Source organism: Sinocyclocheilus rhinocerous, unplaced genomic scaffold (genome assembly GCF_001515625.1).
Source record: "Sinocyclocheilus rhinocerous isolate Xijiao unplaced genomic scaffold, SAMN03320098_v1.1 scaffold2318, whole genome shotgun sequence".
In the NCBI taxonomy this organism is placed as follows: domain Eukaryota; kingdom Metazoa; phylum Chordata; class Actinopteri; order Cypriniformes; family Cyprinidae; genus Sinocyclocheilus; species Sinocyclocheilus rhinocerous.
This window is the reverse complement of record NW_015654931.1, coordinates 246,294-265,989: the sequence shown is the minus strand read 5'-3', so window position 1 is coordinate 265,989 and position 19,696 is coordinate 246,294. Positions and strand designations below refer to the sequence as shown.

General features: G+C 36.0%; 1 protein-coding gene across 1 annotated transcript; it reads left to right on the top strand.

Annotated features, from left to right (window-relative positions):
- The first annotated feature begins 3,954 nt into the window (after window positions 1-3,954).
- On the top strand, window positions 3,955-19,413 carry LOC107717719 (uncharacterized). The gene is made up of 19 exons (XM_016524556.1): window positions 3,955-4,112; window positions 5,196-5,359; window positions 5,535-5,643; window positions 5,737-6,024; window positions 6,115-6,399; window positions 6,541-6,669; window positions 6,893-6,961; window positions 7,191-7,250; window positions 7,549-7,616; window positions 8,174-8,239; window positions 12,329-12,470; window positions 13,095-13,367; window positions 13,461-13,748; window positions 13,839-14,123; window positions 16,323-16,439; window positions 16,793-16,870; window positions 17,473-17,514; window positions 18,185-18,225; window positions 18,305-19,413. The coding sequence occupies exons 1-18, from the start codon at window positions 4,049-4,051 to the stop codon at window positions 18,211-18,213; spliced, it is 2,556 nt and encodes an 851-aa protein (XP_016380042.1). The 5' UTR covers window positions 3,955-4,048; the 3' UTR covers window positions 18,214-18,225; window positions 18,305-19,413.
- The last annotated feature ends 283 nt before the right edge of the window (window positions 19,414-19,696 follow it).

The following is a 19,696-nucleotide window of genomic DNA, read 5'->3' as shown; positions in this document are numbered from 1 at the left end:
GTCCTGTAGATTTGGAGGCCTGGAGTGAACAAAGAGAGGTGGATCAGTGAACAAACCTGACAGATCGCAATCACTCTGTATGATATATCAACGGTTATTGATAATTTTTTTTAATTTCTGGACTCAAGGGACTACCTATTTTGTACTAGTCGCGGCGGTAGTGACGTCATGGCTGTCGCCGGCCAAACAAGTTGGTGTTTTTTCAATGTATGCTTCAGACACGGGTCACGACGAGGCGTTCCCCATAGCGACCCCTAGAGGACGCAGTGTCTCGTTCCCCTCAGGGAACCATGGTTACACAAGTAACCCGAGACGATTTAAATACACAAAAAAAAAACTTCTTATTTTGGGGGGTCAAGTTGGTATCATCTGGCAACGATCTAATTTTGTCTAGTGCAGTATCTAGCCACTTGATTGGATATCCCCAAGATCTGAAGTCACTATATAAAGTCTAGGCTTTAGCTTCAATATCATCCTTATTAGAACAGATACGAAAAAGTCTCATAAACTGACTATACGGCAAGCCACGTTTCAAAGACAAGGGATGAGCACTCTTTGCATGTAAAAGGCTGTTTTTTTTTTTTTTGCAGTTTCTTTTCCATACAGAGAAGATAAAAGTTGGCCATTAATGACAGAGATATTTGTATCTAAAAAGTTAATATCTGTTGTCCTCACATGATAGGTGAACTTAATGGATGATCTAAGACAATTCATATATAAGGCAAAGACTTCAAAATCACTAAAACAACCTTTATAAATAAAACAATCATCAATATATCTTTTGAACCATACCAAATTGCTGAAAAAAGCAATTGAAAATATTCAATTTATTGAAAATATAGGGGAAGTCGTGGCCTAATGGTTAGAGAGTCAGACTCGTAACCCAAAGGTTGCGGGTTCGAATCTCGTACCGGCAGGGATTGTAGGTGGGGGGAGTGAATGTACAGCGCTCTCTCCCACCTTCAATACCACGACTGAGGTGCCCTTGAGCAAGGCACCGAACCCCCAACTGCTCCCCGGGCACCGCAGCATAAATGGCTGCCCACTGCTCCGGGTGTGTGTTCACGGTGTGTGTGTGTGTGCACTACTGTGTGTGTGCACTAAGGAAGGGATAAATGCAGAGCACTAATTCCTAGTATGGGTCTCCAGACTTGGCCACATGTCACGTCACTTTCACTTTCAAATATATTGATCTTCAAGATAACCAAGATAAAGGTTTGCATAGTCAGGGGCCATAGTAATGGGGATGTAAAAAAAAAATGGGGTGGATTTTTATCATTGTAGGCTTGTTGTGTTCACATACTGCCAACACAAATTTATGTCCAAACACCATGAAAATAATAGGTGCCTTTTAATAATGTGTGTGTGTATTACAAAATAATTTAGACATCAGCCGTGTCTCTGTTTCCCACCATTAATGAATATGATGACTGGCCTAATGTGAGGTGTCCATCTGATGTGGTTCTAATGTGTTCAAGTATTTTCTTGAATGCTGATATTGCTAGCTGAATATTCACCGTCAGAAAAAAAAAGTGAAAAACCTTTCAGGAGTTTACAACAGCTTGGCAATGGGGAAGTACCATTAAAGGGACAACTTTGTACCCCTAAACGGTGCATATTAGTGCCTTGGGGTAGTAATCCTTCCTAATCTTTTTACTACTTTGAACCCAGTGACAAGCTGCTGTACCCCTAAACCCCTAAAGGTGCAATTTTTGCACTTTTTTTTTTTTTTAGAGTGTAAATACAGACAGATACATTGACAGAAGTATGGACAGATGGATGGATGCTAAAATGGCCTAATGATCTGAACTTTATACTGACAACTGCAAAATTCTTTCTGATGTTTCTGAGCCCTCCTGGTGAGGTGCAAACTCAAAATAAACTTGAGGCTGTGTGTGTGTGTGTGTTTGTGTGTTAGATTGCATGCGTGCCCGTTTTCCAGTAATTGTCCCCTTCACCTCTGCCAGTTAAAATGACTGTGTATCCTAGTTAAAGGAATTTTGATGACATTGTGGAGATGGGGTTGTGTGTCACAGGCATTTTTAACCAATTAACAAACAGCTTTTTGTCTCATTGACAATGGACAAATCTAGCATGGGTAGAGTATTTAAAGAAGCTGCAAGGAGACGACTTCAAGGAGATTCAGAGCACTCTGCAAGGTAAGTCTTACAATCAGTTCAATGTGAAAAATTACGTCAGTGCAGGATGATGTTTGTCTCGTTTTAGATGGAATCCTCTCAACTTTTATTTATTCCTTAAATTTCAGATGAAATTCCAGGTTTTGCATCTCTCTTCCACTCTTCAAACCACAGTCTTTTTCTTGCTGGTGCTGCTGGTCCAGCCTCCCAGAGGTCTAATGCTGCCTCTCCATCCCATGGTTTACATGCCTACGCTGGACAACCCTGAGTGGGAAGTTGCACTGCTCCAGCTTCAGGCTTCACTGGGAGCTCCAGGCGGCAGAGCAGCGGCCGAGCTCCAGCCCTGGGCTCTGACTGAGGAGCCGGGCCCCGAGGAGCTTCTGGAGAGAGCGAAGGCAGAGCTGGGATGGGGACAGAGGAGCACGGTGAAGGGCCAGAAGAGAGAGGAACTGGGACGGAGACCAGTGGGGACATTCCCAGACAACCATATAGTGGATGTGCCGTATCCACAGGGGGGAGAGGTGGAGGAGGAGGGTGGAGAGAAGAGGAACGAGGCGCTCACTTCCATTGCGGGAGGTTTGCAAGCCTTCAACAGACAGAAAGGAGGATTTGGCTTTCGATTTGGCAGAAAGTGAAGGGGAAGGAGTGTGTGTGTATGTGTGTGTGTGGATTATTTAGCTATACTTTGGAGACAAATTTGTCCCTAAAAGTGAGCTAAATCTAAATCTTTGAAAATGTCCTTTGAAAATTGTGGGGTGGGGATAACAGAAATCGTGCTTATTTCATGGGAAAAATGCAGATTATATGACATTTATTAAAAACTGTTAACAAATATTCTGTAGTAATCACTTATTTTTCCACAAAACATCTTTCTCGCTTAAAGTGATATGGATGAGTATACTGTCTCTGACTCCACTCAACTTGATGTATGTTGCCAATGTAGCTGCATGACACCTTAAATTGGCAACTATCATTAAAAATCAACTTCTGGTTGCTTTGCAATAAACAAATAGCTAAACTTAAGGTTATATTAAAAAACAGTGATGTCCTGAAAAAGAAAAAACTAAATATTTAATAAGTACAAACCTGCATTTGAGGAGACAAAATATAATTTTCCTGGATTTGAAAAATATCAATATACAGCATGGATGTTTCGTACCTTTTCTTCTTCTTCTTTTTTTGTGGCCATGAAATATGAAAGGGAATGTCATAGACATAAATAACTCACTTAGGCCAAAATTAATGCAGGGTGTTATCTAGATTGCTACAGATCTTTCTCTACCTGACATCTATAGTTTGAAAGAGGATTGTGTGTGGTAAATGCATGGCCACTGGATTGCATATAGACAATACAAAGATGGGCTTGAATAGATCATATACGTATGTACAAATTAAATATTTTGTATGAAATATATTGCTGTCTCAATACGTTTAGTTTAGCCTACTGTTAAGTTTTTGCACTAAATCTTAACAGTACACTGACTGAAGTTAGCCCTGGCTTAGAGAAATGGGCGATGTAATGTATGGCCTATGGTTTACAAATAACCTAGACCTACTATCTTGTGTAGGATAAATAAATAATAAATACTATATGTTATTTAAATAAAGCTATTTAATTGAATCCTCTTTAATTTAGCATATTTTGTTTTGCATACTTTATTTGACATGACATTCACAGAACAAGGTCTTAGTTGAGTTATTATGCATCACAAACAGAAACAGGAGCTGAAACTCCGCACTCCACTGGATCGTGGTTATTAGTGACGCTGCGCGCGCTGTTTTAGCATTGGATCAGATCTCTGGAGGGTGTGAATTTTTACATATTAACCTGTCGGACTGGTATGAGTTCAACAGAAGCCGTCGGTTGAGGAAGACTCGTAGAGGCTTTGAAGCCTTAACAGGCTTTAAAAATGGGACTTTTCCTCGTTTTGTGCTCGGTGTTTCTGCTCGGTGCTGCTGTTCCTGCCTGGAGCGGTGAGTCTGCCGCTTCGACGCTAAAGAACGCGTTTATTATAAATAATAATACTGAAAATACTGAAACATAAAACTGAAAGCAAAACCAGTGTTGTCATGGTTTAATACAGTTCCCCAATATGCTTACTATAATATATATATCAACATAATGAGTGTTCAAAAGACTGAAACTGAAATATTCCCGAGTGTTAGTTCAGGTGTGTTTTGGTGTCCAGGTGTGTCGCTAAAATGGCGCAGGTAAACAGGTACAGAAATACTTTCGGTTTGTTGAACTTCCTTGAAAAACAAGTGTATGAGTTACATCAACTCGACGGATCTTTTAACTAGGCGTACTCCACTAAACTTAAAAGTATATTGAATAATAAGGTTGAAATAGGCCTAATTTTACCTGCGAGTTTTCGAAATGTATCATACTTTAATTAAACTACTGTTATTTTATTGTGGAATGTCGTGTTGCTCAAATAATAATAATAATAATAATAATATATTTTATGGTCATTTTTAACCATCTTGAAAAATTCTGTCTAATGTCGACTTAAAAAAAAAATACTAGTTATTAAATTTAAAAGGCCTACCCATTTTCTTGTTAATAGGCTATCATAAAGAGATTTTCTGTCTACAGTAATACTTTAAAGTGTATGGACTAATTTTGAGAGATTTTTAATAAATAAAATCAATGAGTTAAGTGTTCTAGACTAGTTCTTGAAATACATTATACATTTGTTCCAAAATCACCAAGATTGCAAGTAATATTTATTTTATACAGTTCAATAAATAATTGTTTATTAAAACAAACAAACAAACAAAAGCTTAAACTAGGCTAACCTGGTTTGCTCTTCTTAGCCGGTCTCCCAGGTCTGGTGGCCACTGCCAACAAAGCCTCAGCGGAATCATCCATTGTGTTTCTACTTAAAAGAATTAGTCAGTTGTCGCCACCTACCGATTTTTATCATATACTGTATTTATATAAAAGTAATAGACCTGGGTTTGGATCCAGACTGATTTTAATTATATAATTTGATATATATATTATACACTATTTGCTTTTTTAATTTAATTCCTTTGCATATACCCTCATTGCAGAGAAACACTCCCTGTATTACATTTACACGGCGTTGTCCAAACCTGTCCAATTGCCGGGCATCTATCAGTTCACTGCTATGGGTCTGCTGGATGACAGAGAGATCGACTATTACAATAGCCATGATCAGAGAAAGATTCCCAAACAGCACTGGATGAAGGAGAAAATGCAGTGCAGAGAAACACTCCCTGTATTACATTTACACGGCGTTGTCCAAACCTGTCGATCTGCCGGGCATCTATCAGTTCACTGCTATGGGTCTGCTGGATGGCAGACAGATTGACTATTACAATAGTGATGGACAGAGAAAGATTCCCAAACAGCAGTGGATGAAAGAGAAAATGCAGGAGGATTACTGGGAAAAAGGCACCCAGTCCAGAAAGAGCAAAGAGCAGTGGTTTAATGTGAACGTCGACATTCTGATGAAACGCATGAGACACAATGAGTCAGGTGAGGAACACTGATACATTTTAACATGCATATTTTTATGAACATTTTTAATTATTATCATCTCACAAACATTTTAATTTGTATCTATTTCAGATGTTCATGTTCTTCAGTGGAGACATGGTTGTGAAATTGAGAGACAGGGGGATGAAGTGAAGTTTTCCAAAGGCATTGATGAGTACAGCTACGACGGAGAGAACTTCTTGTCTTTTGATGATAAGGAGTCTCAGTGGGTCGCTCCTGTTGATGCAGCTGTTCCAACCAAGAGGAAGTGGGATAAAGTGCCCATCCTAAACCAGTACACCAAGGGCTACCTGGAGAAAGAGTGTGTGGACTGGCTTAACAAGTTCAGAGACTATGGAGAACAGGAGCTTAGAGAGAGCTGTGAGTAAATAAACAGTATTTGTATTTGTTGATGATCTGCAGCTGTAATGGAGATATAACTCACTGATAAACTGTTCCCTGTGCCCTCAGCTCCTCCAGATGTTCATGTGTTTGCAAAAAGGTGCACCACTGACAAAAACAAAGTCAAACTCACCTGTCTGGCCACTGGCTTTTACCCCAAAGACGTGATATTGAGCATAAGAAAATATCGCTCACCCCTGCCTGAAGATGAGATTGAATCCTCAAGAATCAGACCAAACCATGATGGAACCTACCAGCTGAGGAAGAGTGTGATTATCCAGGAGGATGAAAAAGCAGAATATGATTGTTTTGTGAAACACAGAACCCTCAAAGAGCCAATTATCATCACATGGGGTAATTAAAGCATATAGACAGAAATATCACATGATATTCAAATCAAAAGGCTTTTAAGTTGTGAACTTACTTTTTTTTTCTGCTTCTTGTATCCTTGATCAATTCAGATTGATTTTAAATATTTATTTTTTATTTGTATAGATGGAAAATGCCAGGACTGTACTAAAGAGACTATCTTGGGTATGGTGATTGGAGCAGTGATAGGAGTCGTGCTTATGCTGGCAGTCGGTGCATTGGTTTACTTCTTGAGGAGGAGGAAAAACATTGCTGGTGAGTATGGACTGATTAATGATGATCCACACATTCTTATTATCAGTTTTGTGTTTTCAAAGGAATAATTTTCCCCAAGAAGAAAATTCTGTCATTATGTAATCATGGTGTAATTATTATATGATGCTTTTGAGTTCCACTGAACAAACATATAGCATACAGGTTTAGAACTAGTTGTGGCTATGTTAAAATACACTTTAACATTTCACTGTTTCTTCAACAGGACAAGACAGGGCTAGTAACAGATCAAGCAGCAGTTCGACTGGTTCTCAGAATAGAGTAATTAATTGTGGTAACTATATTTTCGATATTCCATTTAAAAGGTGACGTTAATTGTATACAAATTGTTCATTAAATGTGTGTAAACATTGTTAAAAGAATGTGGAATCAAAGTGTAATCTAAGTAGAATGTCCTGGCATTGGAGAGACATGTCCAGTGTAGATAAAGCATTTCACTATGCAGTTCAAAATCTCTGTTGTGAATAGTATTGCTGCTTACCTTGAATATCTGTATGTTACAGTGAATCTAAGTGAGTTACCTAATACAGCAATAGCAGGAAGTCAGCACAGTTCTGACTCTGGTGAATATGCCTCTATCTCATGCTTTTCTTTAAATAATGCACCAAAATTAGGTTGCAACTTTAAATGCATCATTTGTCTATCTGTAATCCAAACTGGTATCTTATGAATCTCATTGCACACACACACACACACACACATACACATGGCAAAGCAGCTTTTCACCACTGTTTCGCATAAATGCTGCTTTTTTCCTTTTCCATTTTTTTATTGATTGATTGATTGGTGCATCCCTGTTTAATATGGCATCTCATGCACAGCACTGGAGAAACACTTTGACAATTTACTGTTTCTCAACAGGAAAAGGGAGTGCTGGTCCAAGTCCAGACGACAGTCCCACTAACTCTCAGGAGGCAGTGAACCTTGTGGTAACTATATTTTACATGTAATATCAGTGCAGCCAGAGGGATCACATTGACACATTTCTGTTTTTCCATAGGCTAGGGTAGCACAGGAAAAATATCATGTGGTCGACAAAATGGTTAAGCCCTAATAGAGAGCCTGGGGTTTGAACTAGCAGGGACAGGGAACCATCAGAAGGTGCAGAGTAGACGAGTGAATATTTGGGAAGTCTGAACATCAGCTGGAGACTGCAGCATTCTGGATGAACTGTAAATGTTTGATAACATACACCTGCATAGATATAACCTAAAGCAAGTTAGAGTAATCAGACAAAAGCAGACTTTAGGACCAGGACCAGGATGTGGATAGCTATTTTTTAAGCATCCCTACAAACAGAAGGGAACTCAACATTTGGGAATACTGAAAATCCACTGATTTCAAATAGGATGGTGTAGAGTAGTGTAGCTAGCTCTGAATAAAAGTGTCTTAGATACTCATATGGAAAATACCAAATGTCAGTTGCCTAATATTTAGCCACTCCTAGTAGTAAATTGAATAACAAATATTTATGTCTGTGTTTCAGAGTGAGGCCTCCAGTGGTCAAAGCTCACCTGCGGAAGCACAATCACTTCTACAACAGTCTTCAGAGTGAGAGCATCACTGAACTTTTGTAATGGCAGATCTGTGGCATTTGTCATTGTCAATTCTGACAGTCCTGACAATCATTTTATTTTTGGAGGTTGCTTGTAGTTGAATTATAATTTCTCTCTGTCTTTCTCTCTCGTTTTTCATGTAATCTGGATTTTTTAAAACACTTTGCTTGAGAGAATTATGTTTTCCATATTAAGTTATAGGAAGAGGGCTGACTTATTATTATTGCTACTTCTAAATGGCCAGGGTAGACACTTGTTTCATCATATTTGATATTTTTAATACCATCATTAAAAATATTTGATAGTTTCAATACCAGTAAATAAAATCCAGAGCATGCTTTCTCATTTCCAAATAATCATCTGGAATACTCTATAAAAATGATATATTATTTTATACTCTTGAATGCCTTACTCCTCATAAGTAGTTAAAATTGTGATTGTTTTACCTTATTTGATGAATTTTGTTTTAATACACTTCATTTATACAGGCAATGATCACTACAATCATTCTTCATGATACCAAATGGAGCAGTGGTATCAATGAATGCCTGCTGGTTATGTGGGATCTATTTATTCTTAATAGGCCTATATATAGTATAAACATGTTTTCACCTGTTGTAAGAAAAATGAGTAGATTACATCTGTTTCCACTGTCAGAATGGACTGTCTAAATCTGATTTCTAACGTTTTGCATAGGATTTCATGGAAATAATGGACAGCCTCATGTTTTGATGTTTCTATAAATGTGTGCTAATCTAAATCTGTTGAATACACTCTGTCTTATTTGTTAACATTGTGATCAAATTATTTGTTAACATTGTGATCAAATGATTGAATTGTGATTTTATTTGATTGTCATCAAATAAAACCAATATGAATTACTTGGGAGAAAGAATTGGTTACTGTGAATATTGTCATTAAAGACTTTTTTAACCATATTGCTGTCGTTTCAGCAAGAGTTTCACTGAGTGAGGGTTTCATCCAACGTTGCTGATTTAGTCTTGCTCCACCAACTTATGCCCACATACAGATATTATCATTTTACATTTTTTGTTTTAGTTAGAACTTCATCCGCCATTTTCTGCAATCAGTTTCCAGCTATCCATCCATTTAGGCTATTCTCCAAACTGCTTGTCCTATGTTGTCCTAGTGTCTCAGGACGAAGACGGGGAATGTTTTTGCGTTCAGATGTTGAAATGTACCGGTATAAACTGGAATGAATTTTGCTGCATTTATCAGAGAACGAAAGTGAAAGTAATATGTTATGCTTCCTTATTTAAAACTGGGTTGTATCGACAGAATTTAAATTTGATTACGAATTTATGATAACATCGTATATGATGAAAGTGTATCTATTTTATACTAATTTAACTAGAGCATAACTACTAATATAGTATAGAGTTTTGTCAACTAAAAAGCTAACTATCCACAGTTGCTCTGGTCCCCAATGACTTGAAAAAAATGGAAGTCAATGCATTTCCCCAGAGTCTTAAAAATATCTTCTTTTGTGTTCAGCAGAAGAAAGAAATCCATACAGGTTTGGGACAACTTGAGGGTGAGAAACAAGAACAATCTAACACTTCTATTACTTATATACATGATTAATATCAGGATTAGATAGCATTCAAAGGATTATGTGTCCCGTTTTGCCTTGAATTCATTTTTCAAAACAAGACCCTATTGGATAAACATAAATTCTGACAAAATAAACAGAAAAATAGGAATTTCAGTTTATCCAGGATATTGATTAATTTTGTTAGCATTGCTTTTAAATTTGGGTTTTTGAGACTAAATTTATATTATTATTTAGCTTATTATAATAGATATATAATAGATGTAGTCTGTTTAGAACAATTGTTTCATGTGAATGTCAAGTATGAGACACAATGAATAGATTCATATATTATACATAAAGAGCATCTGAATGAGACGAGATAATGAAAAACTGAATGTCAGTGCAGCTAATGCTGAACCCTCTGCAGCCTCTTCGTTTCTGGATCACACTTCACGATCAAAAGTGACAGAGGCCTTGAAATGTTTAAAAAAAAAAAAATTGTATGTAATGTAATTTTGTTCAATAATATTTTTTAGTATTATTTAGAATTTTGAGAGGATTTTTATGATAGCTACTATGCAATATTTATTCAGTTTTCATAAGCTATTTTTTTCCACAGTCATTAACTCTTTTATACTTTTATACATACTCTTTTATTTTTCGACCGTTTAACATATCCAAATTATCTCACCAGGTGTCATCCCATTACAATAAAGCTCTCCCACTTACTTCTCCCACTTAATATGGTGATGATACGGTTTATACAGATGGCATCAAATACAGAATGTTACATTACAGTATGCCATGTGATTCTGTAAACAGAGGCATTATTACCATGGTTACCATGAGACCGCCACATTACTGTAACTGTATATCATGCGTTAAACTTTTGGACGGCAGTGTAAAGAAGTGAAAAGGGAAATCAGGACGACTAAACTGAAATATAAGACATCAGATTTACTAGGGGTAAGGGGGATAAAAGCTGTGGCTGGAGTAAATGGTAAGGAATCTGTGGGGATTCAGTCTTTTAGAGAAATAGCCTATAAACTCTATGTGATTTTGCAAACTGATTTTTTTGATAAACATGATTTTTAATGAGTAGTGTGTAAATTTTTAGACTTAAAATGCACTTTTATGCACAGAGGACCATTTTCAGATTGAAATTAATTATTGCTGGTAAAGAGGTTGACATGGTTAGTCAATACTCATATCTTGATATTGTACATTGACAGAAGATAAGCTGGCTGGAAAACAAATGTTATTGTTTCAAAATCAGTTATATTCACATAGGAAGCTAAAGACCTTGTTGACAAATCAATGATTTATAAGTCTTTTATTAAATCTGTTTTAACAATTGCTACGATTTGTTGGTTTTATTGATTGCAAGTCAAAATAGACTACAGGCCTGTTAACATCAAGACGAATATTTGGTGTGATAAACTTTTAATTTGAATGGCCGTTAATGCATCTGTTTAGATTGACATGAACATTTGCATAATGTCAATGCAATGCATTTTTCACTGAAAGGCCTTCTAATCAGGGTTGCCAGATCTGTGAAACAAAGCCAGCCCAATTGCTATTCAAAACTAGCCCAAAGATAGCCAGTCACCTTACAGTATACAGTATATCCCACCTCAACAGCAGCAGAAGTGTTTTACAATACAATATGAACACAAGTACACTGTACTTATTTCTTGATGTAAATACATAGTAGTTAAAGCCACCTAATATAAAGTGGGACTGTTCTGTCTTATTAAGTGAATTTATATTATGCAGTCATTACATTCATTATTCATGTTATCAAATCGATCGGTAGTATTTTTGTTATTTATCCATTTATTCTAGTTTCTAGAAACTATTAATGATTAGTTTCAGTTTTAGTTTTAACCTTAAAAGACAAAAATTGATGAGTATGACAGCTGTTTTCATTGTGATAATTCACTGCTTAAAAAACTATGCTGTTTTAGGGATTCATGTTTAACATTTGAACATTTAGTCGAACAGTAAGCATTTGTAGAATATAAAATAAAACTGCAACTCCAATAAACAATTTTCCAATAATTGCTGAAGAGTTGGCTATAGATGGTCTAAATGGTTAATAATGCATTTTTAAACTCAAACCCATTTAAAGAAAGCCCAAAACAAACTTACTGTCAGCTGGAATAGAATTGTAATGAAAATGTAGCTAGTTTTGTTCTAAGGATATTTTGCCCGTGTTGCGTCACGTCGCAAAAACGTTGCTCCAAGCAAGAACTGAACTTGGTGGAAGAAATGCTTATTGTAAAAATAGGGCATTAATAAATGTTATTAATAATCGAACACATCGTTTATCACGCTGTTTATCATTTTTACAGGTAATAAACCGGTCTAGACTGTGCACCTCCACGGCTTGTGTTTATTTAGTAATCTTGCTTCAGTGCATCTGCCCAGATACGAATGAAATCATCGCTCTGTATTTTCTTATTGGTTAACCTTCATTCATCCGCCATTTTCTGACACCAGACTGTTCCTGCGTTCAGTTGTTGCGTAGCTGTATTCAGACTTCAGTAAATATCAGGATATTTTAAACATAATTAAAAGCTTTCCAGCCATGGCCACGTCTGTCGCGACCGCGAGTTTTGCTCTGCTTTGTGTTTTTCTTCTCTGTGGGACTTCGTCCTCAGTTCAAACAGGTAAGTTAAACGATCACATTTTGCTGTGTTTGTCAGAGAAAGAAAGTGAAAGTAACTCTAACGTACCCTTCCTGGTCTTAAACGGCTTTGTCAAGACAGAATTTACATTTGATTACGACTGTATGCTAACATCATACATTTAAAAGTGTATCTATATACTCATAAAAATAATTATATAAGAGTTTTGTTAACTTAAAAGCAACTATCCACAGACTTGATGTCCTAAACGTCGATCAACATGGCAGCGCAGGGGCCTGTATTTACCAACACCCTTATTATTGATCATAAGATCGAGACCAGGATTAGACATAAATACAGGTTCAACTGGATTATGTTTTAATTATGTTAATTAAGATTACGATCCTTCTGGATTCTAGCATAAACTGAAAATATGAATTTCACTTTATCCAGCCTTATTCCTTTGTCTCTCAGTGAATTATAGGTCTGGCTTTATATGTTATAATATATTTAGTCCGTTCAGTTCTTTCTGTAACTGAAATGTTTTGAGACTGTAGAGTCCACGTCATGTTGTATCTGTCATTTCCTTTAGAAATGTAGCTACATCCTTTATCACATTTACTTCAGTAGTTGATATGATGCATATAATATTTCTCTTTATTGCAGAGAAACACTCCCTGTATTACATTTACACGGCGTTGTCCAAACCTGTCGATCTGCCGGGCATCTATCAGTTCACTGCTATGGGTCTGCTGGATGACAGAGAGATCGACTATTACAATAACCATGATCAGAGAAAGATTCCCAAACAGCACTGGATGAAGGAGAAAATGCAGGAGGATTACTGGGAAAAAGGCACCCAGTCCAGAAAGAGCAAAGAGCAGTGGTTTAATGTGAACGTCGACATTCTGATGAAACGCATGAGACACAATGAGTCAGGTGAGGAACACTGATACATTTTAACATGCATATTTTTATGAACATTTTTAATTATCATCGTCTCACAAACATTTTAATTTGTGTCTATTTCAGATGTTCATGTTCTTCAGTGGAGACATGGATGTGAAATTGAGAAACAGGGAAGTGAAGTTAATTTTTCCAAAGGCATTGATGAGTACAGCTACGACGGAGAGAACTTCTTGTCTTTTGATGATAAGGAGTCTCAGTGGGTCGCTCCTGTTGATGCAGCTGTTCAAACCAAGAACAAATGGGATAAAGTGCCCATCCTAAACCAGTACACCAAGGGCTACCTGGAGAAAGAGTGTGTGGACTGGCTTAACAAATTCAGAGACTACGGAGATAAGGAGCTCAGAAAGGGCTGTGAGTAAATGTACAGTATTTGTATTTGTTGATGATCTGCAGCTGTAATGGAGATATAACTCACTGATAAACAGTTCCCTGTGCCCTCAGCTCCTCCAGATGTTCATGTGTTTGCAAAAAGGTCTACTAAGGACAAAACCAAGCTGAAACTCACCTGTCTGGCCACTGGCTTCTACCCCAAAGACGTGATATTGAGCATAAGGAAATATCGCACATCCCTGTCTGAAGATGAGATTGAATCCTCAGGAGTCAGACCAAACCATGATGGAACCTACCAGCTGAGGAAGAGTGTGGATATCCCGAAGGATGAAAAAGCAGAATATGATTGTTTTGTGTTTCACAGAACCCTCAAAGAGCCAATTATCACCAGATGGGGTAGGCAAAACTGAAAGCATTAAATTAAATGCTCATTAAAGCAGGGATGTTTCCTTTGAGGAAGCAAGGGTGACAGTGACTCCTTAAAAAATTGGATGAGAAAATTATTCACAATAGAAAAATTAAAAATGCAAATATTACAAAACATGATAATAAAAAGTATATAAATTACTAGTTTTTTTCCTAAAGTGACAGTGACACTGTTCAACAGCGACACCAGTGATTAAAGTTACAGTAGGAGTTACAGATAAAAGTTACAGAGTAAAGCTACAGCATCTCTCTTGAATTGAATTGACTCTCTATTGAGTTTTAATAGACCCCCTAAGAGTGTCATGGGTTTGTTGGACGGTAATTGCAAAAGAAAAGGCTGAAGATCAGTTCACAAAAATAAATCAATAAATAGGGCTGTCAAGAGATTAAAATGTTTAATTTAATTAATTACACAATGTGGCGATTAATTAATCAAATGAATGGCAAATTAACATAAAACACATAAAATCTCACAGGTCATGAAAAAATAATGGAAATAAATACCTTTGACAAATGATGTATTTTTTCTAGTGAAATATGGAGTAGTTTTGCTCAGTTTGCTCTAAAGCTCTAAAATATTTTATCAAAAATAATAAGGGGATCACAAAATAATAATAATAATAAACTAGATAAAAAAGTTCGTCAAGACAAACTTTAGGTTGGCTTGAGAAAGCCTAGCCTGAAAGTTTAAAGCAGATGTAAAAGCCTGAAGTTTGACAATTTAGATAGATTAGCATGTTTTTAGCATGATTAGCCTGTTACTAGCATATTGCTAGCATGTTTATAGCATGATTAGCATGCTATTAGCATGTTTCTAGCATGATTAACATGATACTAGCATGTTGCTAGCATGTGTCTAGCATGATTAGCGTGTTACTAGCATGTTGTTAGTATGTTTCTGGCATGATTAGCATGTCGCTAGGATAGATAGATAGATAAATTAGAAATATTAGATAGATGAGTTTGAATGGATTATAAATAGTACATAGAAGGACAGCTTGATCGAGTCTAAAGGGCTTCAGTTTGTTTACATTTGAATTTTGATAGTTGGAGTTTGAATAGTCTTGGCTCATCTGAACATTCCGTCAATGTAAGTCTATGGGATTTTTTATTATTTTTAATCTTAATTTTTATGAAAACCATAAGTCAGATCAGTCTGAAAAGAAAAAAGCACACTAAGTCAGATCAGTCTGAAGAGCTGGGCTGAGTTTGGTGGTTCTAGCTTAAAAGCTCTAGGAGGAGGAGCGTTCAGAAATTTTGTCTAAGAATAATAATAATAATAATAATAAGCTTAAGTAGCAGATCAGTTTCTCAAGCCAACCTAATGACTAAATGTAATAATATTAATAGTAATAAGAGGGATCATAAAAACAAATTTTAGATTTAGTACTGCCCTGAATAAGATATTTTACATAACATATACAGGCATATACATTTATATAACATATTACATATACGTATACAGTTTATATACAGGCCATAAGAGGCCTGATATCAAGGCAGCAGCCCTGTATAAATCTCTTGAATTTTAGGGGCATTCTATACATCATGCAGTGAGTTGTTGTCCTGCATCATGTTCGTCTCCAATCAACTGTATGAATCATTAGATGACCTACGTAGGTCTGGGGCCGGCGGGTGTGTCAAATGTTGTTTTTTCATAACTAATTAATTAAATTAACACATTAAATTGATAGCCCTAATCGGAAATTTGTAACTTGATAATGCAATCAATTTCTCATACAATAACATATTACACTATGAACATTTTATTACATTAATCATGCAATACTTAATACATTATGTGCAGCGAAAACAAACGCTCTCATAGGATAAGCATGCGCAGTCTCAGGAATAATTATGAGACAATGAGTCATCAGTGTACTATAACGTGAGAAAATGCCACAACCTGTGACACTAAAGATTTTAAATCTGCAAGACAAAAAGACAAAAATAGTACCAAAACGCTTAACCAGTTTCAAATACAATAAAATGTAACGCTTGCTAACATTGTTTTCTATAATGTGCAACTCAAAAACCTTTGTTAAAATCTATGGATAAAATAGATCTCTTAAAATCACTCTTGATTAGAGACTTAACAATGGAATTGAATGTCAGTTCTGTAAATGTAGTACATTTCAGTGTTTTAATTTTAATTTTTTGTTTTGGCAGATGGAATGTGCCCAGACTGCGGAGGCTCCCTGGTTATTGGAATTGCGATTGGAGCTGTACTTGTAGGAATTGTTGCTGCATTGGTCATTCTTTACCTTTATAAGACTAAAAGACTCAGTGAGTATTACAACATGATTACAGATTCTGGGCACACTGCTTTTAATATTTTTCTTTAATTCTTTAATAAAGGTGCTTCAACTATTAGAATTGACAGGACTGCTTCAGAGAGATAAATATAACTATTGTTTTACGTGGGGAGTATGAATGACCAAAATCTTGAAATAGTTGAAATCTATAATAATGTGGTTAAGTTGCAAAGAACTAAACTCTGCTTAACTAGCTCAGCTGCTTAACTACACACCTTAATAACAATTTTTGTTGTGCTGTCCTGACTCGTTTATCTCTGTACCTGATAGTAATACATACAGATTGTAACTGTATTTATCATCCTTATTTGTAATCCTCTCTAGTTTGCCGAAACCAGAGTGAAACCAATGGAGCAGTGCAAGGGAATCCTGCTAATGGAGTAATAGAAAATCTTCTCCCAGGTAAACTGCTTCAGAGAACACTGAAGTGGAGTGAATCTGTATTTCCCTTTAGATAAGTGCTATGGGGTGTTCACACATAAATTAATTTTATCACTAGAGCTTGGGTGGACGTGAATACACCTACTGCTGGATGTTTTAAATGCGCCTCTCACTGGTTATTAAATTCGGTGGATTGCTTTAAAACACATATTGAGTATGTTTTGACAGGGAATCAGTTTTTCACTGCCAATAATGAACATTCTGGAGTGCGGTTCCCAAAAGCATTGTTAGCAAGTTAGCAACATGTGGTGTTTCCCACAATCATAGTTTCAATTTCATTTTAGACCACCAGGAATTATGTATTAGATAAACAATTTCAGGGAGTTACCATAAATACAGACAAGTTTCCATGAAATCACCACCACCACCACCAAATATGATTGTTTATTATTGTTTATTTGTATAATTACTTATCTGCTTTACTTTAAAGCACACAATTGTGACCACTTCACTAATGTAACACTCACTCTGACCTGTTTAAGAGATGCATCATTTTATGGTAAATTAAAATGAATAAGCTTTCTGTGTTTATCTAATTTTGTCTTTCTCTTTGGATTTCACAGGACATAATAGCAATGGACATGCACCAACAGCAGCCAATGGAGGTAAGCAGTTAACAGTGCAAGTACAGCAGAAATATCTGCTGCTGTTTTCTGAAATAATGTGCCATAAAGGGCTGTGTAGTGCTTCATTACATAACAAAAAAAAAAAAAGTATAAACTGCACATAATAAGTATTTGGATGTAAATAGTCTCAAATTCAATTGCTTCTTTTCAAAATTTAAAATGTTTTAATAGTAGTTCAATGTTGATATTTTTTGCAGAAAATAAACAAGTATTTATAACTTCCATTTAAATGATCTCAACAATTAGAAAAATAATTGCATAATTAGAAAGCAGAAATTTACTTGGTCACAGCGATTCAATTTTAAGTAGCATGCCATAATCACAAATTTGTACAATTTGTATGGAAATGTTCACAATGCAGCCTAACTAACCTTTGCATTTTTTTTTATTATTTAATAATAATAAAATAACATTACTTTGTGCTCATAACATCATGTTGATAGAAAATTATATTGTTAACATTGTTTCACTTTATTCAGTATGTGCTGCTGTTACACTGTGACCTGTGTTTATAATGCAATCAGTTTCCCAAAGGGACTGAAGTGGCCGGGGCTCGTGGACACTGGTGCATCCCTAATTATAAGCATACAGTATATGAAGTTTACTAAATGATTCTAACATTTTTCTCATTAGTTTCCCTCTATTAAAGGACCCAATGGAGTGAAAAGTATTGTCTAGCTGAAAAAATGCGTATGTATTCCACAATTGTGTTAAAGAAATGAATCTGGTTACACTGCGATATTGATTATGATTTCTTTTTGTGCCATAGGAAGCAGGAAAAGTAGTGACTGAAGATGGAGACTGAATTAGAATTTTTGGATTTGTTCTTTTTCCATCAGAGCTAACATGTGCTTTGCTTTCCTGAATTCCCTTAGTGTGTAAGAGGTTACTGAAACCGATAGTTTGTAATGACTGCTTTAATCATGCTACTTTCAGTCTGTGTAATGTGTAATTATGCATGTTCATGTGTGATGAGAAAGGACATGACATATGGGGGATTTTTAACTTTTACCATCCTTAAGCTCAAGGAAAATGTAAAATATCTGGAATAACACCTTTTGCCCCCTTTTTCCTAACAAAGGAAGTTAGGGTAGCTGTAGTCGTTCACTGTTATAGCCAAAAAGGTTTATTCAGATTAGGTCAAACATTTCAGTGGATAGCCATATTCTTTTGTTACATTAATGCATTTGGCAAATGCTTTTATCCACTGCATTCAAGCTATACATTTCACCAGTTGATATATTTCATGGGACTCGAACTCATCACCCATTACTAGAGCTTGTTTTACTGCTTGAGTGACAAGACGGAGGTCATGAAGTATGAATTTGTCAAAAGTGCTGCGCTTATGTTTTGAATGAGTGATGTTACAGTGTTATTTAATGGTTGCAAAACAATTGTTTAGTTGAAGATTTAGCCTTGTTGACCGCAGATGAGCTTTATTTTTTCTTCAGCATAGCAATAGCATCCTTTCACTATGCAGAAATAAAGCATGGGACACCACAGATCATGTCAGGAGTAAAGTTAGCACAACTGACTGAATAACGGATTCATTGTTACCTAAAGATTTTAAACAGATTTGTATGTAAGAAGTTAAAAGAACTGATGAATGTTAAATAGCAGTATTGTAAGTTAAAGGTCATATGCATTTCATAATATCCACCTGAGAGCTGATGTGGCCATTAGTAAATTTAACTGGTCTGCTTCCGGTGTCAGCTTGTTTTGCTGCTTGATATTAAAAACAGCACATTTCTCACCATATTATTTTTAATGTATTACCTTAATTTTAAATACTGGATTGTAGCTCACGCTCACTTTGAGTTTAAGCGTGTTGAAGTGTTTCTACGTTAAGTAAATAAAACCAGTTCCTATAAAAATTTAACTTCATACTAAATGTCTAGAGCCTCAGGATTTATAGATCTATGGGTTTAAATAAGAACTTTAACACTTTTAACAGAGCTTGGAACACAACGTGTGTGTTTTAAGTTTTCTATTTACATGTTACTGCAGCGTTGTAGTCACAACACAACATCCACTCATGACTAACAACAACCGAGTTTGTGTAAGAATGAGGTTAAGGTTTGCACGTTTGTAAACACAACGTAGATTATTTGACAGTAGTTATGTCTAGTATTAATAAAACTATTTTCCCCTCCAATACTTG

Excerpts from the sequence above, each read along its gene's own strand:
- LOC107717719 (XM_016524556.1), top strand. The coding sequence starts at position 4,049 with ATGGGACTTTTCCTCGTTTTGTGCTCGGTGTTTCTGCTCGGTGCTGCT. Across the intron at positions 5,360-5,534 it reads AGCACTGGATGAAGGAGAAA|ATGCAGGAGGATTACTGGGA; the intron begins ATGCAGTGCAGA and ends ATGAAAGAGAAA. Across the intron at positions 12,471-13,094 it reads TTCGTCCTCAGTTCAAACAG|AGAAACACTCCCTGTATTAC; the intron begins GTAAGTTAAACG and ends TCTTTATTGCAG.